This window comes from Macaca mulatta, chromosome 17, assembly GCF_049350105.2.
Source record: "Macaca mulatta isolate MMU2019108-1 chromosome 17, T2T-MMU8v2.0, whole genome shotgun sequence".
Classification (NCBI taxonomy): domain Eukaryota; kingdom Metazoa; phylum Chordata; class Mammalia; order Primates; family Cercopithecidae; genus Macaca; species Macaca mulatta.
In genome coordinates, this window is record NC_133422.1 from 39,146,045 (window position 1) to 39,173,011 (window position 26,967).

A 26,967-nucleotide genomic window follows, 5' to 3' on the forward strand; every position below is an offset into this window, starting at 1 on the left:
GATTATCATATTTTAAAATAAAAATGAATCACCCAGGAAATAATCACTTATGGGTAAACTAGTATTTTAATGTCATTAATAGTTCTTGTTTTTGAATAAATAGTATGTTAACAATTAAAAGACTTTTGGAGCAACTTGTTGTAAATTGTGTTTTTTAGACTTACCAGAAAATTTTGATATGAATTATTGAAATACCCACTGCCACATATAAAAACTAGGTGTCTTTGATATATTTTGTTTAAATATGCAAATATGTTAACAATAAAGGAGATACAAGCTCATGTAATGAGATTACTTCCATTATTTTTAAGTTACTTTAAATATTTGTTGGGGAAAACTTGTTAGCAGTGGGTCATTGATCTAGGACAACACAATGACCACCCAGTTGTCTGTGTTCTAGCCAAATTCTCTACACTAACATGAGAAAGGGCACAATCATCTTTCTGGGATCAGGGGTTTATTACTCTGTTCTCACTCTGTTAATAAAGATATAACCCAAACTGGGTAATTTACAAAGGAAAGAGGTTTAATGGACTCACAGTTCCACATGGCCTCACAATCATGGCAGAAGAGCAAGGGATGTCTTACATGGCGACAGGCAAGAGAGAGCTTGTGCAGGGGAACTCCCCTTTATAAACCATCAGATCTCATGAGACTTATTCACTATCACGAGAACAGCATGGGAAAGACCTCCCACCAGGTCCCTCCCATTACACATGGGAATTATGGGAGCTACAATTCAAGATGAGATTTGGGTGGGGGCACAGCCAAACCATATCATGGGGTTTGTCACCGGCCTGGATGGAACATCCTTGTCAAGACACACACACACACACACACACATACACACACACACACACACACACACACAACTTAGAGAAAGAGAGACAGTCAAAAGAAAGAGAAGAAGGAGAGCACAAGGTTTATTATGAGGGATTGGACCAGGTGATTTTGGAAGCTGAGAAGTCCCACCATCTGCCACCTGCCAGCTGAAGATGTAATGCCAGTCCAAGCTCAAAGGCCTGAGAAGCAAAAAAGCCCGTGATGTAAATCCTAGTCTGAGTTCAAAGGTCCAAGAACCAGGAAGGCCAATGAGCAAGGGCAGGAGATGATATCCCAACTCAAGTAGAGTGTGCAAAGTTGCCCTTCCTCCACTTTCTGTTCTATTCTGGCCCTCAGGAGACCGGATGATGCCCATCTACAGTGGTAGGGCTATCTTCTTTATTCAGTCTATGGATGCAAATGCACATCTCTTCCAGAAACACACTTATAGGTGCACCCAGAAATAAAGCCGTACCGCTTGTCTGGGGCATCCTTTGGCCCAGTCAAGTTGACACATAAAATTAATCATTGGCTGGGCACGGTGGCTCATGTCTGTAATCCCAGCATTTTGGGAGGCTGAGGCGGGCAGAACACAAGGTTAGGAGATTGAGACCATTCTGGCTAACAAGGTGAAACCCCGTCTCTACTAAAAATACAAAAAAATTAGCCGGACGTGGCAGCAGGCGCCTGTAGTCCCAGATGCTCGGGAGGCTGAGGCAGGAGAATGGTGTGAACCCAGGAGGTGGAGCTGGCAGTGAGCGGAGATCGCACCACTGCGCTCCAGCCTGGGCGACAGACTCCATCTCAAAAAAAAAAAAAAAAAAAAAAATTAATAATCATACTGGCTCATTCAAATGAACAAACTGCTTATTCAAAAAAATAAACTTGTACCTTAATGCCTGCCCTCAAATTTAATGTCATTGCTATGGTTTGGCTAAGGAAATATTATGCATTTAAAAACCCTAATCATACCTCTAGCCCATTGCTGAAGGAGCATCTACCAAGTAAAGTAACTCCAAATGATCTGTTCCTTGAGTTGGTACTCACCTTTATCAGTGGTTTAGAGGTTTCCTTTCCACAGCTATGGTCCCTTTTGGAGCCAGCTGCTGTCATCAAGGGAGAGGGAGTGTTGGCTGCTGACCTGCGGGTGGCCAGCTGCTTCTGATACTCTGCTAGCCTTGGGCTCCTGACCCTCTTGCTTGAAAGTTGTCCTCAGCCCCTGCAGACAGATGCTCTGGGGCTTGACTGTTCCTTTACTGGACTTCCCTGCCTTCCTCTGCCCTGGGAGTCTCCGTCATCTTTACTTTCCTTTACTTGCCAGGCTTCTTCTTCCCTGTGGCTGCTCCCTGGTCCTAAGTTTCCAGAGTGTTTACCTGCTTCCTGGTGTGTCCAAACTATCCAGTTGAATTTAAGTTTTCTTTCTGAAAAACCCAAGTCTGCAAAATCACATTAAGAACTGATAGTCAGAGTTCTTTCATTTAAATTCTTTCCTAAACAAAACAATCTTGCCTTGCTGTTAGGGGTGCTGTCAGCTTAAATGTGTAAATGTCCTTCACTTTTCTTGATTTTTAAGGTTTGTTTTCAGAAAAACAGGAATTACAACTGGAGGGCAAAATGCACACTTTAGCAATACATACAGCTTCACATTTACTCCTACACTGGCTATAGAGAATACTCTATTCTCCAATGTCTATAAACAGGGCCTGGTTCATAGTTCTAATTAATTAACTTTATTAACTTGGAGCTGAAAGGAGGTGGCAACTTAAGGAAATAAAAAGCAATAGACCTTGCCTGACTAGTTCCATATAACTGCTTTTTAACTGAAGGTAAAAGAACAGTCACTTACTTATTACATGTAATAAAGCAAAATAGATGCTTAGACAGACTGCATAGCACAGGCTATTCCCAGCTTATCCGCAGAATATGTTTTCAAAAAAAGAGACAAAAGAAAGCATTTTTTTTCATTTAGTGCAAGTAGCAAGTTTATTTTCTTTGATATAGAATTAACAGAGCAATGATGCCCAAATGAGGTAATATTACATTTGCATAGGATAACTTTCCTTGACACACTTATTTAGATCTTTGTTAAAGTTATTGATTGTCAGATCAGAGAAATTGCAACTCCAAGTTTATTCGTAAAATTAAAAAATGTTGTTACTTTGGAAATTTCAAAATGGTAATTTTATCTCAGAGTCATAATTACAAGGGAAAAATACTCTCTTAGCTAAGACCAAGAGTTTCGGCAGCACTGCAATACTGTTTATATCCACGTTACACAAAAGCACATGCATTTGGCAAAGAGAGTGCATACGTTCTTATTGCATCTTTTTTCGTTATGTGCTGTATTGCTTTATGGTCCCCTAGAGGGTCTACTTAACACAAATTCAACAATGATGATAATGAGGTCACCAGTCATTTCCTTACATATATGGCCCTAATGTATTCAATTACATGTTTTTGATGTTGTGCTGGTAGTATATAGATCCCAATTAGGGAGAAACCTGGACCTATATAAACAATAGATATGGAATATACATGGATATGTAAAGACTTGAGGTTGATGACTTGACATCCGTTAATGGATTAAAAATAGTAAAGTAAAAATTCCAGTGGCTTAGAAAGATGGTATTTTCTTCAGGACACACTGCTGAACACATGGCCACCTACCTGCTCTCTGAAGCAATATGTATAATCTAACCACCAAATATAGAACAGAGGAATACCAGGAGACAAAAAAAAAAAGCATTAAAGCCCATTACAATCTTGAATAAACCAAAACCTCCAGTACACAGAAAAAGCATTGCAATCATATATTTAGCTTTATTTTTCTAATATATGTCATAATTTAAAACTATATAAAGTCACTTACATAAAAGCAATTTTTTCAAGTGTTATAGTTGAGAGCATGGCTTTATATTTGGCTTAATCATTTTTTTTTTTAAACCAGTTTAACTTATAAAGCTCGTAATCTTGCCAGCAGGGCTTCAACTTCGGGAACTGATTCATTTTTAGAAAAAGAGCCAAGAAGTTCTGTTTCCTTTTTTCTGTTGCTTTCTACATTACAGGCTTCCTTCTTCTCAACTGCCTTGATCCTCCCGGTAGACGTATGAGTGTCTAGATTATAATTAAGCTCCTTGGCGACTGGAGTCCTTGTTGAGTTGCAATTGATATTGTAGTGTGAACGTGACCCTTCTGTCAACTGCACTTTCTGATTTTCTACAGTAAGGAAAAAAGAAACATAAAACTTATCACCATGAAAACCAAGGACTGTGCACATTATAAAACACATTTAAAGTAATTATTCTTAATAAATAAGTAGTCTTCTTACATAGACTGAACAAAGAAACATTTAACAGAGTAAGACAGGTTTAAAGTAATCACACAGGATTTTAAGAATAAACTAAAATATAACAGCCAACCATTTCATTAGCACTAATGCCCATTTCCTTCTTCCTTTATGCTTGACATGCCTGTCACGTGGTTATTATCAGGGCCTGGTCCCATATTTTTTTCAGGTCTCTGTTCAAACACTACCTAAAAAGAGAGGCCTTCTCTAGCCACCCATCCAAAATAGCATTTGCCCTTGGCAATGCTCTATCCTTCCCTGTCATGTTTTCCTTCACAGGACTGATGATGGCTGGACACATCATATATTTGCTCACTTGTCCATTGTCTGTCTTACTAGAATGTGTGCTCCAAGACAGTAGGGACATTATTTTAACTACTGCTGTAACTTTAGGGCCTAAAATGGCCCTGGTGCAAACTAGGTCCTCAATAAATATTTGTTGGATAAATAATTTCCACACTCTGTGACACAAGATAAACATTAGCTTGAATAATAATGAGATTAATTTCCTTTTTGAATGAAATCAAGAAGAAAAGTTTCTATTAAGAATTTAAGGGTCAGGTGTGGTGGCTCACGCCTGTAATCCCAGCATTTTGGGAGGCCGAGATGGGTGGATCACAAGGTCAGGAAATCGAGACCATCCTGGCTAACACAGTGAAACCCCGTCTCTACTAAAAATACAAAAAAAATTATCCGGGCATGGTGGCAGGTGCCTATAGTCCCAGCTACTCAGGAGGCTGAGACAGGAGACTGGCATGAACCCGGGAGGTGGAGCTCGCAGTGAGCCGAGATCGCACCACTGCACTCCAGCTTGGGCGACAAAGTGAGACTCCGTCTAAAAAAAAAAAAAAAAAAGAATTTAAAAAGTCAATTATTTTCCTTTAAAGAAATAATGAACTTGGCTAGGCGCAGTGGCTCACACCTGTAGTCCCATCACTTTGGGAGGCCGAGGCAGGTGGATCACCTTTAGGTCGGGAGTTCGAGACCAGCCTGACCAACATGGAGAAACTCCATCTCTACTAAAAATACAAAATTAGCTGGGCGTGGTGGCGCATGCCTGTAATACCAGCTACTCAAGAGGCTGAGGCAGGAGAATCACTTGAACCTGGGAGGTGGAGGTTGTGGTGAGCCAAGATCATGCCATTATACTCCAGCCTGGGCAACAAGAGAACAAGAGTGAAACTCCGTCTCAAAAAAAAAAAAAAAAAAAAGAAATAATGAACTTGGCAAGCAAACAAATAAAACTTCCTAGCAAACCAGAATGTTATATGTAATTGTCAAGTATATACACATCTACACATATATGCATGTACATATATACATATACACATACATCCTTTTATTGGTAAGTGATGATAATGGTGACTTATAAAAAACAGACAACCTCAATATTCATGTAACCTTGAACGGGGCTTGAAAATGGCTTCAACAAACCTGACATGACATTTAAAGTTTTTTGGTTATTCTCTGAGAGATGTTCCATTGTCCCAACAGTAATGACTTTGGAGCACAAGCAGTCACTCATGACAGTGTGTTTTATGTGAGTGCTGAAAATTCCAACTGAAAACAGCTTGTACATTAAAAGGTGGCTGCTGAAGATATTTACTGCACTGTCATTTCCTGACCAGGGGCTTCCAGTGATGGATGAGGATTTTACACACTTTCTTGGACAATCTCAACAAATTTTAGAAGTATGATCACCTTTTAGCTGCTGGAAGAAAATAAACACACTTTTTCTTTCACCTTCTATATCAGGTGGGCAATTGTTACTCAAAAATCAAAATCTAATAGAGCAGTGATTTTCTCTTAAAGGAGTGTATGCTCTGTAGCTTATATTGTACATATTGTGGTTGCTGGAAAGAGCACAGTAGATGTGGTATTCCTGCAGTTCCTATGACCACATCCTTTTCTTTTCTAGCACCCACACTTCTGTCCCAAAGAATGCTTGAAAACTGCATTTGTAGCTAAATGTAGAATGTTGGCCAGCTTACTGCTCCTTCCCCAAAATGTTCCTATCTTTGCTTATTTGATTTCTTGCAAACCACTCCATCATGATGGTATCTCCAACAAACCAGTTTATTCTGCTATTGGACAACTCTAGTTAAATGTCAAATGGCAAAGAAGAAATTAAATTAGCCAAAATATGGGTCTGGAATATGAAATGTGTATGTGTGGATGTGCGTGCGCATGTATGCACTCCAAGAAAGTAGGGACATTGTTTTAAATATTGCTATAGCTTTAGTGCCTACAATGTCGCTGGTGCACAGTAGGTGCTCAATAAATATGTGTTGGGTAAAGAAATTATTTCCACAATCTATGACACAAGATAAGCATTAGTTTGAATAGTAATGCCATTAATTTCTTTCTTGAATGAAAGCAAGAAGGAAAGTTTCTAATCAGAATTTTTAAAGTCAGTGGTTTTCCTTCAGAGAAATACTGAACTTGGTAGGCAAATTATTACAACTTTATATATATATACACACGCACAAACACACATACACACAAAACTCATACACACATACCATCTTATGAATCGCCTGTATTTATATAGTACTTTTATGTATAAAGCATTTGTTGCACTTCAAACATTACCACCCTCAGCATATAGACTGAGGGGTAAAGGCGAAAGAAGGTTAAGTCATTTGCTTAGACTTAGTTACTGAGTAAATCAGTGGTTGACGCCAAATGCTGTCTCTAGAGATACTGAGGCTGTCTTCAAGAAATCTGAAAACCTTTTGGCCAAAGGAAAGTGCTAAGTAATTCAAAGCTAAGTCATAATAATGGTGTCCTGTACTTATACTTCAAAATGCCTTCTGACACACTGAATTCTCGCAACAGTTTTGTAAAGCAGATAGTACACCCATGTAAACTACCTTAACACATTATGTCCAAGGTCACACACATCCTCCATTTCTTTCCTGGTCTCACTTAGATTCATGCCTATGAACTTCAAAAGCACGACCTTTAACCCACTACAATTCCCTAGTCCATTCACTCTTCCATTCTCCTGGACAACTATTTCACACCTTCCCCACTCTTCCAAACTTCCAACATGTCCTCCCTCTTTCTCATTTAACTCATTCATAGAGGCAATCAGAAGGAGCCCCTGCACGTGTCTCACCTGTTCCCCAACACCTATTATCTGCCTACTGTACACACTTACATCTGCCCCTCCTATTAGGATGAATCAACCTTCCAAGCTCCCCTCTGAGGACAGCCCTCAAGGTGAGTGATGGATGTGATTTTTGCTTGTCTATTCAAGGACATCCCTCTGGCTGCTTTGCCCTCTCTCTGCTGCATTGTAAAGGTTTCTGTCTCCAGGTGCTCATTCCCCTCAGCAGAGAAGCTCTAATAATCATAAATTTAGGAGGTGGGGGGGATCTCTATTTGTCTCCACATCCTGCTCCAGCTATCTAAATTCTTGGCTCCCTTTATAGCAAAAATACCTTGAAAGAATTGCCCATACTTACTCTCTCAATTTCTCTCTCCCTATTTTTCTCTTGAACCCACTCCAATCATGCTTTTGACCCTTTACTCTTCTCAAACAGTTCTTGTCAAGGTCGCTAATGAACTGCATGCTGCCAAAAACAAGGACTGCATATCTATTTGAATGTCTTAGTACTCCTTGATCTATACCAGATCCAAGCATTGCGTGAGTTTTTCTTTCAGTGTTTGGTCTTTGAACTTCTTTGGAGACTTAGGTAAATAATATTGGACGGGCCAAGGCAGGCAAAACCATTTCTATCCTTCTGAGAAAACTCAAAATAGCTGTGGGCTTGCTTTAGGGACAAAATGATAAGAGAAAAACTATGACGGTATTTATCTCCTCTGTGGTTTCAGGTGAGGAATCTTTCATGAGAAGCAACAGACAAAACAGTATAAAAAGGAGAGGCCATTCCTAAGACCACTGAAGAAATAGAAAAGTGCACAAGAGTTTTTTAAAGGATGTTTATAGCTTTGTTAGAAATTCCTAGTTAACAACTCTTCACTCCCAGCCCTCACATTAGCTCTCAGCACCCCAACATCCCCCATTCTGGTCCTCACCTTCTTTTTGCTTTGTCTCCAGGCATGGGACACCAAAACTGTAGAACTGAGCAAGTCAGATCTTAAACTGCAAAGCAGGTAAACGAAGCAGGACAGAAGGTTGCCTATCCCACTATAATTAGAGATAGTACAGGAAGAGGAAGTGCTCAAGTTGGAAGTTCACTTTGTTTAAGCCTGGCTTTGTTGCCAGGCTGGGGATAAGCTATCTACCCGCCTCAGCCTCACAAAGTGCTGGGATTACAGGTGTGAGCCACTGTGCCCGCTGACCCCAGAAATTCACTCTTACACAGAAATCTTATTATAATGTGTCAAGGCCAGGTGTCTTCTGTTATTACCATTATTTTAGAAGTTTGTTATTGGTGGCTTTGTGTGGGCTGGAGACCTAAATTCCATGCAAAAACATGTGCTGTTTCTAAATGGTTGATGTGCAAACAACAGAGTGATCCCACAACCCTGTAAGTTGGAGAAAAATCTATACTTGATCTAGGTGCTCAGAAGCATAAATAAATTGTAATTTGAGGCAGGTGGGCCCATTCTTCTCATATGAAGTTAGTTACAAATGCAAGATGATACCTAAGACATATGGACTCAATGAAAGGTAAGGCTGGGGTATCAATAAAAAGACAAACATTTCTTTTTCTCAACTCAAACCTTCACCATACACACTTTTAAATGGAAACTCAAAATATTAAGGCAAAGTGGGATGATTAACTCTTCAAGGCGAGGAGTTTCTTTTATTATTTTACAAATTGAATCATAGGCCCTTTTTTTTTTTTTCTGTTTAAGATACTACAATTGATCTCTATGTACAATATATCTAGGACTACTGCCAATATTCAGGGCCACTGTTGATTGTAGTACTGGTAGGCAAAGAACCAGCTGCTATTCTTAGTACCAATTCACTATGAAAATGCAATCCACACATCTTGTATTTGTGTTTCTGTGGAAATAAACACGATGAGAATACATGCTATTTTCCTTTAAGATAGGAATACTTACTCATTTCAATGTAATTCTTCATAGGATTCTTACTATAAGAATTAAATCTAGAGACCCACCACAGCTTTTTCTTTGAAACCGAACTAAAAGTTGAACGTTGTTGGAGAGTTGAATGCCTCTTAAATACTGATACCCACTGGACTTAAAAATGAGAATAAAGGCCTTAAGCTACATCTAGTGTTGGGTCCCACATGACCTTTGGCAGAGCGTAGATTTGGATGACAAAGAAAGCTTAAAAAAACTCAATCATCCTGTGCTAACATTTCCATTGCTTCTTGAGAAACACAAAAGACACAGGAAACTAGGAAAGTTGCTGACAAAAAAATTTTATATATATATATATATATATATATATATATATATATATATATATATATGAATATATGCAACTTGGCATCTAAATGAGGAAATATTTCAACCAATAGTTGTTATACTTCTTGAGCTAAGAAGGTAAGGCTAACTAAGGCCCTAGCAGACGGCCCTTGGGGAAGACTTCTCTGCTGCAGGAAATATCAGTTATGGTTCAGAAAGAGGCATTATTCCTTTTAAGTCAGTATTGATCCCCCCTCACATTGTGGTTCTAATGGGCACTGGCTTCTTAGGAGTGCCAACTCTCAGATGAAATATAAAATTGAGCTCCTGTCTTTTGTGGTCAATGGTGAGTCTGTGGCAGCTTTGACAGGAAGAAGAATGTAGAACTCTGGTGTCTATAAATTGACTGTATCTATTCTGTGTTCCTGAAATTTGGTCTCTCCTCACAATTCTTTACCTTTTGCTTCTAACTATTACTTTGACCTACTAAGTAGCTGTTTTGTTTCACCCCAGCAATGGCTTTACTTTGGTGAAGGAAAAAGAATCACCCATAAATACAATTTTAAAGCACCACTGGGTCTACATGATAGTAAAGTGTGTGACAAATATATGTTTTTAATCTATGCAGTAACGGAAGTTAGTGGTGGCCGCCAGCAGCCCATATCCCTGTGGTTTTCCTTACCGTTGATTTACTGATGCTATAAATAATTGTCTTTCCTTGCTTTCATTTTGCTGTTTATCTTATGTATTGAAAATATATAAAAATAATTCAAAGAGCAAAAGGTCATTTTGCATATAGTTAAAATCTTTTAGGGGTGCCAGAAACACTTATTAAAACCAATTAAGTAAAAACAAACAACTAAACAAAACAATACTCTCCCTATCTAAACACAGTAGGCAAAGCAGAAGATAATATCTTTGAATAGAGGAGACAACTGATGAAGAACTTTCTTTGCAGAAACTCATATGTAAACTTCTATTCATTCTCGTTCTGTATCACTATCCTTTAAATAAAATTCAAAGACAGCACTGCCATTTCACAGTTTCCTATGCTGAGTTTTTCTAATTGAGTGTAGGGCTAGAAGGAAGTTCAAGATGACACAGGCTCTGTGCACACGACACCCAGGATAGGTTCAGCCTTTTAAGAGAACAGTAAAGTAAACTCTTCTGTTTGACTGCTTATCTTCCTGATTTGTAATATGCTACCTGAGTTGGATACTTTTCTCCATATCTGCCTTCTTCTTTTTCATCTCTCCCCTCAATTCTTAGCAATTCTAATTTGGCTTTCCTCCATACCTCTCTATTGAAATTGCTTCTTACAATATTACCCAAAGCATCAAAACTCCTAAACTCAATTGCATTTACTCATGCCTCTTTTTCCTCTTACATTTGCAATGTTTTGGAATGTGTGTAATAAAGAATTCAGCTGGTCTTTGTCCCAGTCCCTGGGAAGTGGCCTCTAAAGCCTTGGAATTTTTTAATCATGATGGGCCCCTAGATAGTTTATAGTAATGAATGACTCAGGATGGGGGTTACCCAAGTCAGAAAGACCAATCATGTGATTAGAGGGTTGGGGTTTTGAGCCAAATGATTATCAGCCTGATTTCTGAGCAGGAGATGGGTACAGGAGCTTCAGCTTAATCATGTGGGTGATGATTCAACTAATTGTGCCTAAGTAACAAAGCCTCAGTGCAAACTCAAGACACTGATATTCAGGTGAGTTTTTTGGTTGGTAATCCCCTGTGCATCCTTACACATCAATGTGCAGGGAGGGTGATGCATCTCTGAGGACAATAGGGGCTTCATGTGTCTCTTCTTTGGCTACTTCTGATTTGTATTCTTTTGCTATAATAAAGCTGTAACAGTAAGTACTTTCCTGAATTCTGTCATTCTAGCAAATTATTGAATTTGAGAGGGTAGTAGGAAGCACTGAATTTGTAGTCAAGTGATCAAAGTGAGGGTAACCTAGGGACCCTCAAATCTGCAGCTGGTACTGAAGTGAAGGCAATCTTTTAGAGGACTGTTACCTGTGAAATCTGGCTTAACTTCATGTAGCTGGTGTTAGAAGTCAATGTAGATGTTATTTGTGACTTTGAACATTATTATGGAATAATATAGATATGATCATATTATCTTTATATATGGTTATTCTATAGTTTGCAAACACTTTCCCTGTATATCCACTTATGTGATTCTTATAACAGCCCTGTGAGATAGGTAATATGGGTATATTTACCTTGTTTGACATAAAATTGAGAAAGCAGAGATAACTTTCAGGCAGAGCCAGAGATAAAACTAAGTCCTCAGACTCCTGGTTAATGTGCTCTATCATGATATGGCCCTTGACCGTGCTTGCTCTTCTACTTTTTGATGATTCATTTTAAATCTTTTTTTAGTAATTTGTTCTACCTTCCTAACCTCTACCAAACAATCATAACTCTCAATGCGGCCATTTCTCACAGTTACATCCTTGGCCCACTTTTCTGCCCTTTCTACCTTCTCTCCATCAAGATCTCATAGCTTCAATCATTTCCTCTAGGAAGAAGACTCATATCTGCATTTCCAGCCCTGACAACAGAGCTCCAATACTGTATCCACCATGGCCTCCCTAAACATTCCTACATATGCCCTACTACTACTTCAAATAACACATTCTCAAACCACGCTTTCATGCTTTTCATACTAACAGACTGAAACAAACCATAGCATCTGTTTATCAGTCATGCTCTCAGTTATTGACAGCTGTCTCAGACTACTATACACTTGTGGTCACCTGGAGGTGGCTTGGCAGATATTAAATAAATATTTCTAAAGTATGTAGTGGCTTGTCAGCTAATAGATGCCAGGTCGGAAGTAATTTCGTCAGTTGATCTGGTGGTTCATGAGGGAGACGGCAGAGAAATAATACAGGGGTATGGTTTGACAGTATACTTATTAAACACATATGACATACCTGATAAACCTTTTACATGCTATCTTTTTTTGTTTTGTTTTTAGAGACAGGGTCTGGCTCTGTCACTTGCTCAGGTTGGAGTGCAGTGGTGCCATGATGGCTCATTGTAGCCTTGAACTCATGGGCTCAAGGTATCCTCCTGTCTTGGCCTTCGGAGTAGCTAGGAATACAAGCAAGCATCACCATGTCTGGCAACTTAAAAATTTTAAAAATCGAGACGGGGTCTTGCTATGTTCACCTAGAACTCCTAGTCCCAAGTGATTCTCCTGCCTCAGTTTCCCAAAGTGCCGGAATTACAGGTGTGAGCCACTGTGCCTGCACTGTACATGCTATTTTAAAACTTTTATAACAATCCCAAAGTGCAGGTATCAACAAGCCCATTTTATAGATAAGGAAATTGAGGTTTAGAGAAGTCCATGAACTGCCAAGGCCACATAGGCTTTGCTATTTGCCTCTGGCAAATTGAGTCCAGATCATTGGCCCTCATGGTTTCAGGGACACATGATTAGGCCATGGCAAATAGACATGCTGTGAAATGGAAAGAACACTTCCCCAGGATGAAGAGGCTGGGGAGAGGTTGATTCCGAGTGCTAATAACTTGGGAGCTGTGTTAGAAACTAACTAGCTAACTATTTTAAAATGCTTTAGGACTAGAACATATTTCTGAAGCCATTTCTAAGTCTCATCACATAGTGTGCTTTTAAGTGTATTCCTTTATTTCTTATACTTCTTCAACATTTATTAGACATTTTGAATGTACAGGTATTTCTTCTGAATAACTTATGCTATTTCTGTTTCATTTCATTTTGATTCGCAGAATCATGTAATGTAGAATCAAATGGAAAGACCCCTTGTTACTTGGTGGAACCACCTAGCCAATGCTTGAATTACATTTAGTTAGCATCCTATCAAGTGGCTCTCCAGCCTCAGTTTGAAGACCTCGAGTCATTGCCTCACAATCTCATCAGGCAATATATTCTACCTTTGGTCAGCTCTAATAATTACATGTTTTACCTTAGATTTATCCAGTGTTTGTTTCTCTGAAATCTTAGTCACTGGCTCTGTTGATTTTTTCCATTAGAGCTGTATTAAATCCAATTCCTCTTCCACCCACCAGCCCTTCAAATATTTGAAGACAGATACTATATTTTCTCAATCTTTTCTTCTCCAAGCCAAACAGCTATAGTTTCTTCAACTGTTCCTTCAGTGATCATGAGTTGAAATTATGGTTAAGTCAGTTTATTAGTTAATTTCATGAGGGTTTAGCCCACCATCCTAGGTGCGAAGTTTTTGGAACATTTAAGATCCTGTCATTTCTATAATGAACATGCAAAACAATATTTGCTTAGTAGTTCAAAATTCTGGGGAAAACCTGAAGCCAATTAGGGTGTCCAGTACTGTAAAACAATACGATTATATGTTCATAGACTCTTAAAAAATTTCCATGTAGACTTAATACTTCAGGTTGATTTTTGGTATGCATTTAATAAGAATCTGCTTAAAATAATGTTTTTATTCATTAGAAAATTCAATCCTGGGATACATTTGTGTTTATAACCATTTTATAATAAAATAATTTTATGTATGACTATATACATAGAAACGTTCCTTTACGGCTGGGCGTGGTGGCTCATGCCTGTAATTCTAGCACTTTGGGAGGCCAAGGTGGGCGGATCACCTGAGGTCACGAGTTTGAGACCAGCCGTAACATGGAGAAACCCTGTCTCTACTAAAAATATAAGATTAGCTGGGTGTGGTAGTGCATGCCTGTAATCCCAGCTACTCGGGTGGCTGAGGCAGAATTGCTCGAACCTGGGAGGTGGAGGTTGCAGCGAGCCGAGATAGTGCCACTGCACTCCAGCCTCGGCAAGAAGAGCAAAACTCTGTCTCAAAAAAAAAAAAAAGAAAAGAAGTGTTCCTTTACTTCTCTCTGGCCTATTACTACATATATACTACATTAGCCATGTCTAAACATATGTTCAAGTAGTAAGAAATCTAATTCATATCCATCTAACTGTGACCTAACTTGCTAGAACATAAGCTCCATGAAGGTAGGTATCTTTGTTTTATTCACTGGTGTATTCCCAAGCCCTAGCATAGTGCCTGCCTCATAACAAGGGCTTGATAATTTATTTATTGAGTGACTAAACCTAAGCATGGCATGATTTTATCATTTTGTTTCACTTAATGTTTTAAACTAAACCTTAAAAAAAAAAAAAAAGAAACACTCTGGGGTAATACTACCCAGATACAGCTGATGACATATCATTTTTGGTTAATTGTACATTTTTTATGCTTTTGGGTCCCTTGAGGACTCAACATTGAGTCTAGAATGGAACTGTCCAATAGAAATTTAATGAGAATGACAAAAATGGGCTATACATGCAAGGTAAAAATGTCTAGAAGCCACATTAAACATTGAAAAAAAAATCAGGTGAAATTAGTTTTAATAAAGTGTTGTATTTAACCCAATGTCAAATATTCTCACTTTGACATAGATATAGCAAAAATATATTAATGATATCTTTGGCATTTTTTTGTACTAAGTCTTCACAATCAAATGTGTATTTCATACTTATAGCAGATCTCTATTCAGACCAGCTACATTTCAGGAGCTTAAGAGCCACACCTAGGCCAGGCGCAGTGGCTCAGGCCTGAAATCCCAGCACTTTGGGAGGCCGAGGAGGGTGGATCATGAGGTCAGGAGATCGAGACCATCCTAGCTAACATGGTGAAACCCCGTCTCTACTGAAAAAAAATACAAAAAAAATTAGCCGGGTGTGGTGGCTGGTGCCTGTATTCCCAGCTACTTGGGAGGCTGAGGCAGGAGACTGGCGTGAACCCGGGAGGCAGAGCTTGCAGTGAGCCGAGATTGCACCACTGCACTCCAGCCTGGGTGACAGAGCGAGACTCCATCTCAAAAAAAAAAAAAAAAAAAAAAAAAAAAGGGGAGCCACACTTGGCTATTGTCTACCATATTAGACAGCACAGATCTAGAACCTGGAGTTTTTCACAGTGCTATTACCTATACATTATTTTGAGTTGAATATGTATATATTATAAACAATCAAGTGAAAATGAATTGTTCCAATATTTAGCACTTCATTGTGATTTTGTTTCATATAAAGAGGAAGGAGCAGTTATACATTTCTAGATAATTTTGATTTAGGTAGCTTCTGTGAATGGCAAAATAGACAAAGGCTAAAGATTAAAAATATACTCACAAAATTTGAATGCTAATAATGACAAGCCTACTGTTGCTACCGTCTATGTTTTGGCATCTGTTTATCCAGCCATCTAGGCATGGGGAGACTGGGTTACCGTTCAGAGACTCTTCTACTTTTACTTACTAGTTCTGTACATGTTTTAGTAAATAAATGAAAATTAGGAGGATCTAATTTATTAAATCTAATTCTCCTTCCTTTCAAAATGAGATTGACCTTTATTCCATGCTATTCTCCTATTCATATTGGATCAAGACCTATGTGGGGGTTAGGTTCAAGTGTTGCCACTATGAGAAACTGACAGACTGGCCTCTTTTTATTGTTCTATTCATAGCATAGCAGCATTATCTTGTACTAGATTGACGGTACCAAACTTCATTATGAAATCTGAAATGATTTCTAAGATTTTAGTTTCATGTATTTCTAGAAATGAGTGAAAAAGAGAAATCTGGCATGAGTCATAGACATTACCCTAAAGAGAGTACTCAGGCTAGTACACTACTGCCTCCTACTGTCAGTTTGAGGAAAGTGAGAGAGCCCTACTCATCCTTATTTCTATTTACAGATTTACAGACAAGTGGCCTTCTTCCTTCAAAGGACAATTTTGTGCAGATAACCTAGGAAGAAATATTGATGTTCTCTGAATTTCTCTGAAGTCTTCCCTGCTTAGACTGCTAGATCTGTGAAAAAATGTCCAGCAAACACCGTGAGCATGGATCTTTTCCCATTCCAAAAAAGAAACTGGTTTTAAAGGTAATTCAGAAAACATCTGTTCGTTTAAATTCTATTTCACATTATTTTGTTGTTAAATTTTTCATTTTTCTCTTCTTCCCACTTCCCCTACAGGACCTCACATCACATCTCTAAGAAAAAGACAAGAGAAACAAAAATCTATACTATTTTTAAATCTTTCAGAAGCCTCCTCCTAAATAAAAATATTAAAAAGTATGACGTGAGTTAATACAGTAGGAAACATAACAATTCATTAAATACAGAGAAACGTTTAAAAGCTGTAAGTTATCTAAAATATGAAGGGAGTACATGACTACATGACAACTTAGGATAAATAGAAACTACTTATTTCTATAACTAGCATATTTGGATCAATGATTTGGGTGCTGGTTGTAGAGTCTCCTGCACTCAAACGGCAGGTTCAATTCTGATGGTTTTTGCTGAGTCGAAGAATATGAACCTTTATTTTAAAGGTGAGATTTTTGATCAGCAAAATAAGTCAGTCAAAGAGGACCTTTTTCAGAAGCTGCTCCCTTTTAATGAGGAAAATAGTAAAAGGAATAGGTCAGTGTCACTTCAGTTATTTTTTTGCAAATAAAACACCAAGTTTGATTCCTATGAAATCCCAGGCTGCACTGAGTTCTCTGTAAAATTGGTTTCAGTAAACAACTCATTTTTAACACAGCATTGGCAGAGCTTGTGCTTTCTGAGACTGTCGACACACAATCAGATTGGGCCACACAATCCCCCTCTTCCCGTTTACTGCCGTAGATTCTTGCCTCAGGCTTCTCTTGTCCACAGGGACTGTTTCCTCAAAGACCTGCTTCCAGTCTGCTTTCTCGGGGTTTTGGGCTTTGGAGCACCTCCTGTCTCTATGGTAACACAAAACACAAAGACTAGAAATGTACCATACAGAGGGCAGAAAAGAAAGAAATTAGAGTACAGTGCCCTTGGTAAGCTAAAGAAGGTGCTGACGGCAGGTAAATGGACAAGGAGGACAAGATACAGTAACTGTTAGTTGTTCCATTTCACATACATTCTCTTAAACAAGCTACAAGTGTTAGCATAGAAGCCTTAAAGTATGTGGAACTTTATAATCCATATGGTATTTGAAATTTAAAAAAATACTGGAGACCCATATTGGCCATAAATACTTGGCAATTCATTAAGTTACTGAGAGAAATAAGAATTCTCAGTGGAGACACAATGCACAAAAAGAATAAATTACATCAAGTATTACGGTATGGTTTATGTTAAAGACAAATATGTTACTATCGCATGGCAGAATGTTCTCTTTTTTATTTTGCAACTCTGAATACAAATTTTCCTACTTTTTTTCAATTTGGGGCATCATAGTAAATGTAGCATCTATAAGTTCAGCAGTTCAAAATAATCAGGTTTATGTCCTCAAATTGTTGGTCAATTCTGTTTGGTTTCTTGGTCATAAGCAGCACCCTGAACTCAGAAGGGCTGTCTCAAAAACATGGTGGAGTATATGAGGAACAGTAATGCTGTAAATTTAAACCCCCAAATATTTAAGAAACACACACCTACACATTAGGAAAGATATATTATTCATATAGATATCTAATAAAAACATACATTGTCATACATAGGTATCCTATCAGGATTTTAAAAATATTTCATGCAAGCCTATGACATGTTGTTGAATATCAACATTGAGAGCTTGTTATGAACTTTACAATGTCTATTAAAAAAAAGCTATAGAGATTGCTTGGCTGCTGGGCCTCAGGGCAGGATCTGCTGACACATTGCAAGCATTTAAATTCATAGATTAATGAAGTTGGTTTTGACCTCTGTTCCTTGAGGTAGTACCCCAACAATTAGACCAACAGAACTTCAGGGACACTAATCGTACACTTACTTGGTAGAATTCTATTATTAGGATCTAAGAAGACTTATTTCCTTAGTCTTTTTTTTTTTTTAACTCAATCAACGAAAATGCAGCTATAAGCTATAGCCACTAGAGGTCAGACATCTACACCTGTCACCAATCATTAAATTTGATGGGGCATTGTAGTACCCTGCGTAACTTTTGTTGACTTAAAAAATATAGAACACAGTACACTCATTTAAAACTATTATGATATAATAATAATAATATGTTTACTAATTAATTATTCTATTTCTAAAGGTCTTAGATTTTGCAATGGTACTACTTTTCTCTATTGGCTTTCATTTTATTTGGAAGAGGAAGGAAAACATCGCAATAATGGAATCCAGAAACCTTTGCAATTAACGGAATCTCATGATATGAAAAGACCGCTCTCTGGAGTAGAACACGGAAGCAATGTGCTCTGTAGTTTTACCAAACCCATTTGGTAGTACAACTCTTACGAACTTTCCAATCTGAATAATTTTATTTATCTAATGTAATCTCTTGCTTATTTTCTCCTCGTATATACAAACCTTATTGTACGCAGTTATAGCTTTACTTATTAAAGATTATTATAATGGGGGGTGTTACTCCTTATCTTTCCAATGAGGTTTATTAAGTGACATATCACAAATACTTTGTTAAAAAAACAATAAAATGCCGGGCTCAGTGGCTCATGCCTGTAATCCCAACTCTTTCTTTGGGAGGCAGAGATGGTAGGATTGCTTGAGCCCAGGACTTGAAGATCAGCCTGGGCAACATAGTAAGACTCCATCTCTACAAAAAGTTAAGAGAAATAATTAGCCAGGGCATGGTGGCACACACCTGTAGTCCTAGCTACTTGGAAGGCTGAGGTGGGAGGATCACTCAAGTCTGGGAGGTTGAGGCTGCAGTGAGCCATGACTGCACCACTGCAGTCCAGTCTGGGCAGCAGAGTGAGAGCCTCTCTCAAAAACAAAGATTTAAAAAATAGTAAAATTTTCCACTATAACACGATCCACAAATAAGGAACTCAAATTTAGTTATAATAAAATTATGTTCACTTTCTCACCAACTTATTAATAAAATAACTGTTTTAAGGTTTTTTTTCCCCCCATTTCAGGCTATGTGTTACAAGACTCATTATAACAACAATACTAGTATGTTACAGCATTTATTAAGTGCCAGGTTTGCACAAGCTGCTTTACAAAAATCATTATATAGCCTTAGAAAGTATAATTTTTATACTCTCCAATTCACAATGAGGAAGGAGGCTTTGTGGGATTAAGAAACCTGTCCCAGTTAAGAGGCAAGTTAGGGTGGAGCTGATTCAAGCTCAAGTAATCCAATTCAGCTCCTGGCTCCAAACTATAGCACTTTAATAACATTTTTAAACTATAAATGCTGTGAAAGAAGCAGGAAGTATTTATATATCAGTACAACAAACCAAAAAGAAACTATGAGACACTTCATTTTTACTGATATTGCTTCAGAGAAATATCCTAAAAATCTAGTTAGCTCTCTAAAGAGAACCAGGAATATTAATTTCCAGGTTTTCTGCTTATATGGTACAGAGTACTGTCCATACTTACCTTTGCTGTATATCTACTTACAAAAGCAGCAAAATCTATGGCCCAGGTTCACTAGTACATTAGAAAATATTAGAATGTAGTTATTTTGATGTTATTATACATAAATCCTCACATTTTAAGAAATACTACCCAATTTATACGAAGGGTCCAGAGTCATAAAATTATTTTCCAGTTGTTTTTTTTTTAACAAAAATGAACTAACCACAAAAATCTGGCTCTATTATTTATTTAATAATTATTTATTGACAGGGTCTTGTCTGTCGCCCAGGTTGGGGTACAGTGGCACCATTATAGCTAACTGTAGCCTCAAAATCCTGGGCTCAAGTGATCCTCCCCCCTCACCCTTCTGAGTAGCTGGGATTACAGGTGTGAGCCTCCATGACTGGCTTCAATCTATTTTAAAGGTTAAAGTTTTAGCATATAGTTTTCTCTCACTAGCAATCTATGCTTTAGGACACTATTCTTCTATTAGGAAATAGTATAATTTCTTAAAATGCCTTTAAATTTTTTAGCTGTACTTATGCAGCAAACTCTATATAAAATACTGCATTAAACTCTGTATATAACACTGCATAAACACTCTATATAATAGGGAATACTCTATTCCCTAGTCTGAATCATTGTCTGTAAAATCTTTGATCTCTCAAATCTCAATCAAATATGACCTCCTGATTTTCCAAAACATAGAGATGCCAACTTGTATTTCTCTCCGTTTTGTATCCTAGTTAGCCTGGTGGTGTAGTTTTTTGTGCCCCTGCCACATACTCAAGTCTAGTGATAAAACCATAAACTATTCGAAGTAGAGTCTATGTACTTCCCATTCTTTATGTTAAAAGCAGTACTTTAATGCAGATGTGTCATATTTCATCATAAGATCCTACATTCAAGAGGACAATGTTTCATAATTCTTTGGTGTACTGCAAAACCCAAGATAAAGAATATGCTTTCTTTCATTTAGTCAAAAGTATGAATAGTGGGCCATGCTGTTTACGTTTCAGGAATATAGCAGAGAATAAACAGACACAGTCCCTGCCTTCAGGAAGCCTACAATCTAACCACATTCATATAGCTATATTAACAGAGAGATTTGCGTATTACCTTCCCTATGTAACAAGTAGAAACAGTAAGAACAGCTTGGATTGTATTGAGTAGTGAGTCAAACCTCTCATTTTTTTTCAAAGCAGTATTGAATCTGGAATCTGTTATGACTTTCAGCAAAATTAGGGTCCATTTTGTCTTAAATACTAAATACAAACATTTAAGTCCTGTGGTTGTGTTAGATTCCAAAAGAAAATACACAGAGCTGGGGGTGGGGTATCATCTGTAGCAGTAGATGATGAATGAAGGGAACATAAGCCATGTGAAGGTACTAGACACTAATTAGAGGAAATCTTCTAATCCAAACTAACGAACTAGGATGTTTAGGGGACTCATTGAAAGACAAGAGGCAGGAAATAAAAAGGAAGCTACATAGAAATGCAGGCATGAAGTGATCAAATCTGGAACAGTTTATAAAGGGTGCATTGGGCAGAATCTGAAGAGCAACATATGAAAAAGGAAATGGATTTATAATCAGAAGTCTGAGTTTGAGACACGTCTGTCCCAGATGTCAATAAAAATGGTGGCTTTCTCTAACGTTCTTTCACTGAGGTTAACCTCTTTTTACTCTCCTTGTTGTCAATGCTATACTAAAGAGGGAGAATAAAATGAATTCATCATTCCACCTGGGCCTCTCCTAAGAGATTAATATTCCAGTTTCCCATTCTCTTCACAGTCAGTCTGAAAGTAGGTCTTAATCCAAATGGTGATGATGGTAATGCTACCACTTACATAATGTGCCTGTGTGTGTGCCAGACATGAGGAGGAACTTGAATAACATTTCTCCTGTGAATTCTGACATACTCAGTGAAGTTGTTAATATTCCCATCCTGCAGGGGGCGGGGGAAAAACAAGGCCAAGGGGCCAGCTGTTACCTGTGAGACTCTGACAACGTTCTTGGTTTGCTGCTGTCGCTTTCTTCTGGGCCTTCTGAAAAGAACTCTGAATATCTCAGACAAATTAAAAACCCATTTGTGGGAAGCAAGGTTGGGAAGCATCTGTTGTTTCCACAGATTTGGAGCTTACTGCCTGAGCTTTCTGCCACGGAAAAACCTTTTTGTTTATTAAGCTGTACGCTTATTGATTTGTTTGTTCTATGGATTTACATGAAAGAGAACCAAAACAATTTTCCCCGGCTCATCTGGTTAGCTGCAAACTGTACATTTGTGACAGCTTAGATCAGAGGGTGTTGTATTATGGGGTTAGTTTATATATAAAAGGAAAAATTGCAAAGGTTTCTTCTTGGCTCCATCATTTACTTTTTATATCTTGGAACAATGCTCTTCATCTCTTTAGATTTCAGCACGTTTCTTTGTTTACTGGGGATGATTAAACAAGCTAAACCTACAAAGGATTTTTATGACAAAAACAACATATGCAAAAGCTCTTTGAAAAGTACAGATCATCATACTCATCACAAGTCTTGAAAGTGGCTGGGTTTGGGCCTCTTTTCTGATGGTTACAGCAGATAGATTAGTAACAGACACTAACTAAAGATAGATAACTCTGGGTTAAAATAGTCAAAGAAGCTTTGGGAATAATTGATCAACATATGTCTTTCAATGTTGTATAAATAAAGAAAGAACTTTCATATCTAAGACTTTCAATGTAATCTATCTCATCAGCAAACTGGTTTATGCTTACACATAGTATCATTAAATTCATGGTTACAATGATAAATCCTATGATGTGGATTTATGTGCTAATTTGCTGGGGATAAGGTGGGTGGATATCCAAATTCAGAATAATATATCCTGTAAGAATGGCAGCTGTAATACATATGAATTACAGCTCTTTGTCCTTAAAATAACCTGACAGCTTTCTCTTGCAGCATGGTAACAGCAATACACTTAATATCAAGTTTGAGGATTTCAGGGCACCTAGAGTTATCAAGGTAAGAAAGAATTTATGGAAAGCTTATTGGGGAGTGTAGGGGTGAAGGGTAGGAAAGAGGTTTTCTTAGAGTCAGAGAAACATTTCACATTTTCTTAAATATTGGTGCTTTTTAAACTGACTTCCTTCTACTCTTACCTTCAAATATCTTGAAATATACCTTCAAATATATTGAAATATCTGTGACATTTGTTCTGAGTAGTAACGAATACATTATGCTCATGAATAAATGAGAATGAGAGAAGAACAATTGACATCTCTTATTTAATTACACTGAAGACCTCTTGTTCTTATATTCTTGCCTTTTCCAAGTTCTTGCTGGCTATTAAATATAGGTCTCAAAGAAGCAGGTATGTGGACACATTAGCCCACAGAGCATCCACTGAATCCTCCTTTGAGGTGGTTATTGCTTATCTCCATTTACCAACAAAAACATTGGGCCCAGAAGTTAAGTGGATCACTTTAGTGACAGAGCAAGGAAAAGATAGAACCAGAATGAAAACCTGAAAGTCTCAGTTTCAAGGGGTACTCTGTTATCTTCTAGATCATGGATTAGTTGTTCTGTTGAAAGGGTGGACTCTCTTGTAATACAAAGAGATGGTAAATAGAGATGGAAAAGTGGTATCACTGTTGGTTTTGTGGGAAAAAAATAATACACTGGAGCTGCAGGAGATCTAAGCAGCTACAGGCTTAAAGATTTTGTAGTAACAGTTTGAGTAAGAAAAAATAAAGTTCTATTGATCATAAATTTTGTTTTTATGTGGAAGATATGTGGGGACTGCTAGAATTATTTTGAAATTCCTGTGTTTCTCTTTTATTTGGTTTTAATCTGAGATCAACTAAAATCTATAGTCCAAGTTAACACTGCAGTAGTTAAAAGTTGGCAATCCCCAAACTCAATGTGCCACTGCATGTGACTCTGTGTATCTAGACTCAGCTTCATCAGTCACAAAATACTTTGTGATCTCTAAGATCCTTTTTGATTTGAAAGGTATTTGATTCTATAAGCACATAAAATGACATTGAAAATAATGTTATAAATATTTGTTAGTGGAATCTGCTATAGGAGAAAGAAGTAGATAAATCCCAGAAAATGTGGCGCTCAGTCATTCTATCTCTTTTTCTGAAACAAAGGGAACTGGAAGAATTCTAACTTCAGATAATATGATTACAGGCTAGTTCTAAGCTGTAAATTTGCCAGTTACTACAGGCCTTATTTAGTACCTTAGAGATGTCACGTACACCTTTTATCTTATACTGTAAGAATAAAATCACAAAGGATATCTATTCACATCAATGTTCTACTCAAAAGAGTAAAAAAAAATCAGCTCACAGGTGGCTGTCAGGCAAGAGTACTCAGAGGTTTGAAAAGAACAAATAAGAAAGCACTCTGGGCTCTTCAGGAAAAAAAAGTACTGCTCTTTAATAAACTCAAGGATCTTTTCCCATTGAGATAATGTATAAAATGTGTTCACTGACAAAAACAAGGTATTCATTTTTAACATACTTATGTTTTATACACATTTACTTTGTTGTAGCAAATATAATCTCTGAGTTATTTCGGGCTAGAGGTATAGAAAGTTGTGCCGGAGAATAGGTAGCCTTTTGCCTGGCTTGTGTCAGAGGTTTATCAATTTACACAACCAGGGTAAGCACATTCTAAAGCAGACCCTATCATCACACATCCTCAGGCAAAACCATGTGCACCAAAGCATTATAGAAATAGCCTTCTGAAGTAAAACAGAGCACTAGGACAACAATGAAAAACATTGCAAAGACCAGAACCTTTCATGATCTTTGACAAGTCATGGTATATAAAACAGTAACGACTTCACAGCCATGGAGGTGCTGGGGGTTCATGTAAAAGCACCATCCATTTCTCTTTGTCTGCTCTTAGTTGAGCTTCCCTGTAAAGACTGAGTCTAGACCAAGAGGCAATATTAAAAACAAAAGGTTAGAGATCATCATGGGACATTAATTATGCAAAAGAAGGCAAACTGAATTTAATCAGAAGCAGTAGACTGGGTGCAGGAAGAATTTTCTCTTTTTGACAGAAGCAGTTAGGAAAACATTTATGGTAATACCACAGCATCTGCTGATTACAGTCAAAGCTGCAGGACACCAGCGTTAAATCACTGAGCCGTCCTGACAGCTCCCGGGTACTCCAGTCACATCCAACAGCAATTTACAGTGAAATTCATCCAAGTCTAAAAATCAGCCAACATGCCTCAACCAGAGCAAAATAACTTAGTTTGGACTTTTAAAAAACAATTATAAGAGAGAATTATAGCTGATAAAACTTTTGATGGAGTATAAGTATTTGTCTCCAACAAATACAGTTTTAAAGAAAACATACCCATTTTTAGATCTATGAATATGCTTTGTGATCAGTCAGATTTTGGAATTTATAGGAAGAAAGGATTTTATGAGGCTAAGAATATAGGAAGTAGAGTTTTAACCCATTTGACCAGAAGTCAGGACAAATCTGACATCCCCTCTTAGTGTCTTAAAATGATACATTGAAAAAACTCAGAGAATGTTAGGATAAATTTTAAACAATTATAACTTGGTTGCTAAGCAAATATGGATAAAATAAAAAGTTCAGAGAGACAAAGAACCACAATGTAGTGTAACATAAGGATGATTATTCTAGCCCATAGAAGTACAGGCAGGACAACCACATGCCATTATTACCCACTGGGAATTGCTGAGATGGTAATTAAAATGATGAAATCCTATAGATATTAATAACTAAAACTTTCATACTTAGGTGTTTCAGAGGGTTTTCTGGTGGTCAAAAACATATTGGTGTTTAAATTTAAATCTTTGAACAACACAAGAACCCAGAGAACAAAAGATTGCACCGAAGCCTTCAGAGATTAGCATTCACAAAAGTAAATGTCTCATATTTTATCCAAAATCAACACCAAAGATTTTCTTCCCCCAGTTGCTTTGGGAGTTCAGCTAAATATTATTCATAACATGAGAGATTAAAAGAAGAAGGAAACAAAAACTTTAAAATGGCTATTTTTGAAGGAAGTCATTGAAATTGTGGTCAGAAGGGATGGCTCTATTGTTGTCTTTTTCTCAGCTTGATAAACTGCTTCAAAATATGTTGGTCAAGCTAATCACTAGCACAATATTCATCTGCAATTTTAAAACCTGAATTTCTTTATTCTTTTCCCAAACACATTAAAAATGTCTCTAGACTTCTATTTATAGATATGACCTATTGATGGTAAAAGTGCATCTGAATAATCAAAACCACTAACAAAAAAAATGATAACTGAAAAGGTCAAAAAGTAGATCAATTGAACATTTCAACCTCACAAATAAGTCCAAACATAAATGAATAATGATCCATAAATGTTTATTGAGCACCTATATGCATAAGACACAGAGCCAGGAACCACCAAGAAGTTTAAGGTACTGTCATTGGTCTGAAAGGGACCAGGGACAAAAGAGGAGCTTCTGTTGACTCATTTTTAGTGTCATTCAAGTGTCAAATGAATTGTGCACATAATAAATACAACAGAATTTTGGTGGCATGAGGTCCACCTAGAGATAGTTTAAGTGATACCATGCTTCATAAGGGCAGGGTCTCATTTCAGTTTGGAAGTAACAATGGGATTAGATACATCAGAAACAACTTGCAGGGAACTTTACCTAAAGCAAAAATCTATTAAAAATGCTACCAAGTACCCATTTAGTGGATGGTTAGGATTCAAGACAGGCCATGTTCATGCAGATGAATATATGAAGACAATGGAAAAACCATAACATGGGTTACCTAATACTAACATTTTTAGTATCAAATTATGTTGGAAATTTCACATAGAAGATGTTTATGTAATAGAGTTTCACCAAAAAGCAATCAACTACATAGACTTAGACTGGGTTTCATCTTTATTATGTACTACTCAACTCCCAGGCACAGAAAGAAAGCAATGATTGAGGGAGAGATAACTGTGAATCTCTCGTTATAGAAAGTTAAAGATTGCAAGAATTTAGCACCTTCTTTCTTCTGCTGCAGGAAAGTCTCTTGAAAGGCCACAAGATTTCTGAGGAAGCTTAAA

The 26,967-nt window shown here is 37.5% G+C and overlaps 1 protein-coding gene across 1 annotated transcript in view; it reads right to left on the reverse strand.

Annotated features, from left to right (window-relative positions):
• Positions 1-2,776: 2,776 nt before the first annotated feature.
• Positions 2,777-26,967, reverse strand: part of DIAPH3 (diaphanous related formin 3) — a 491,959-nt gene continuing 467,768 nt past the window's right edge. The window contains exon 28 of the mRNA XM_077973974.1: positions 2,777-4,038. Coding sequence (XP_077830100.1) covers positions 3,776-4,038 — 263 coding nt within the window. The 3' untranslated portion in view covers positions 2,777-3,775. The remainder of the gene's footprint in view (positions 4,039-26,967) is intronic.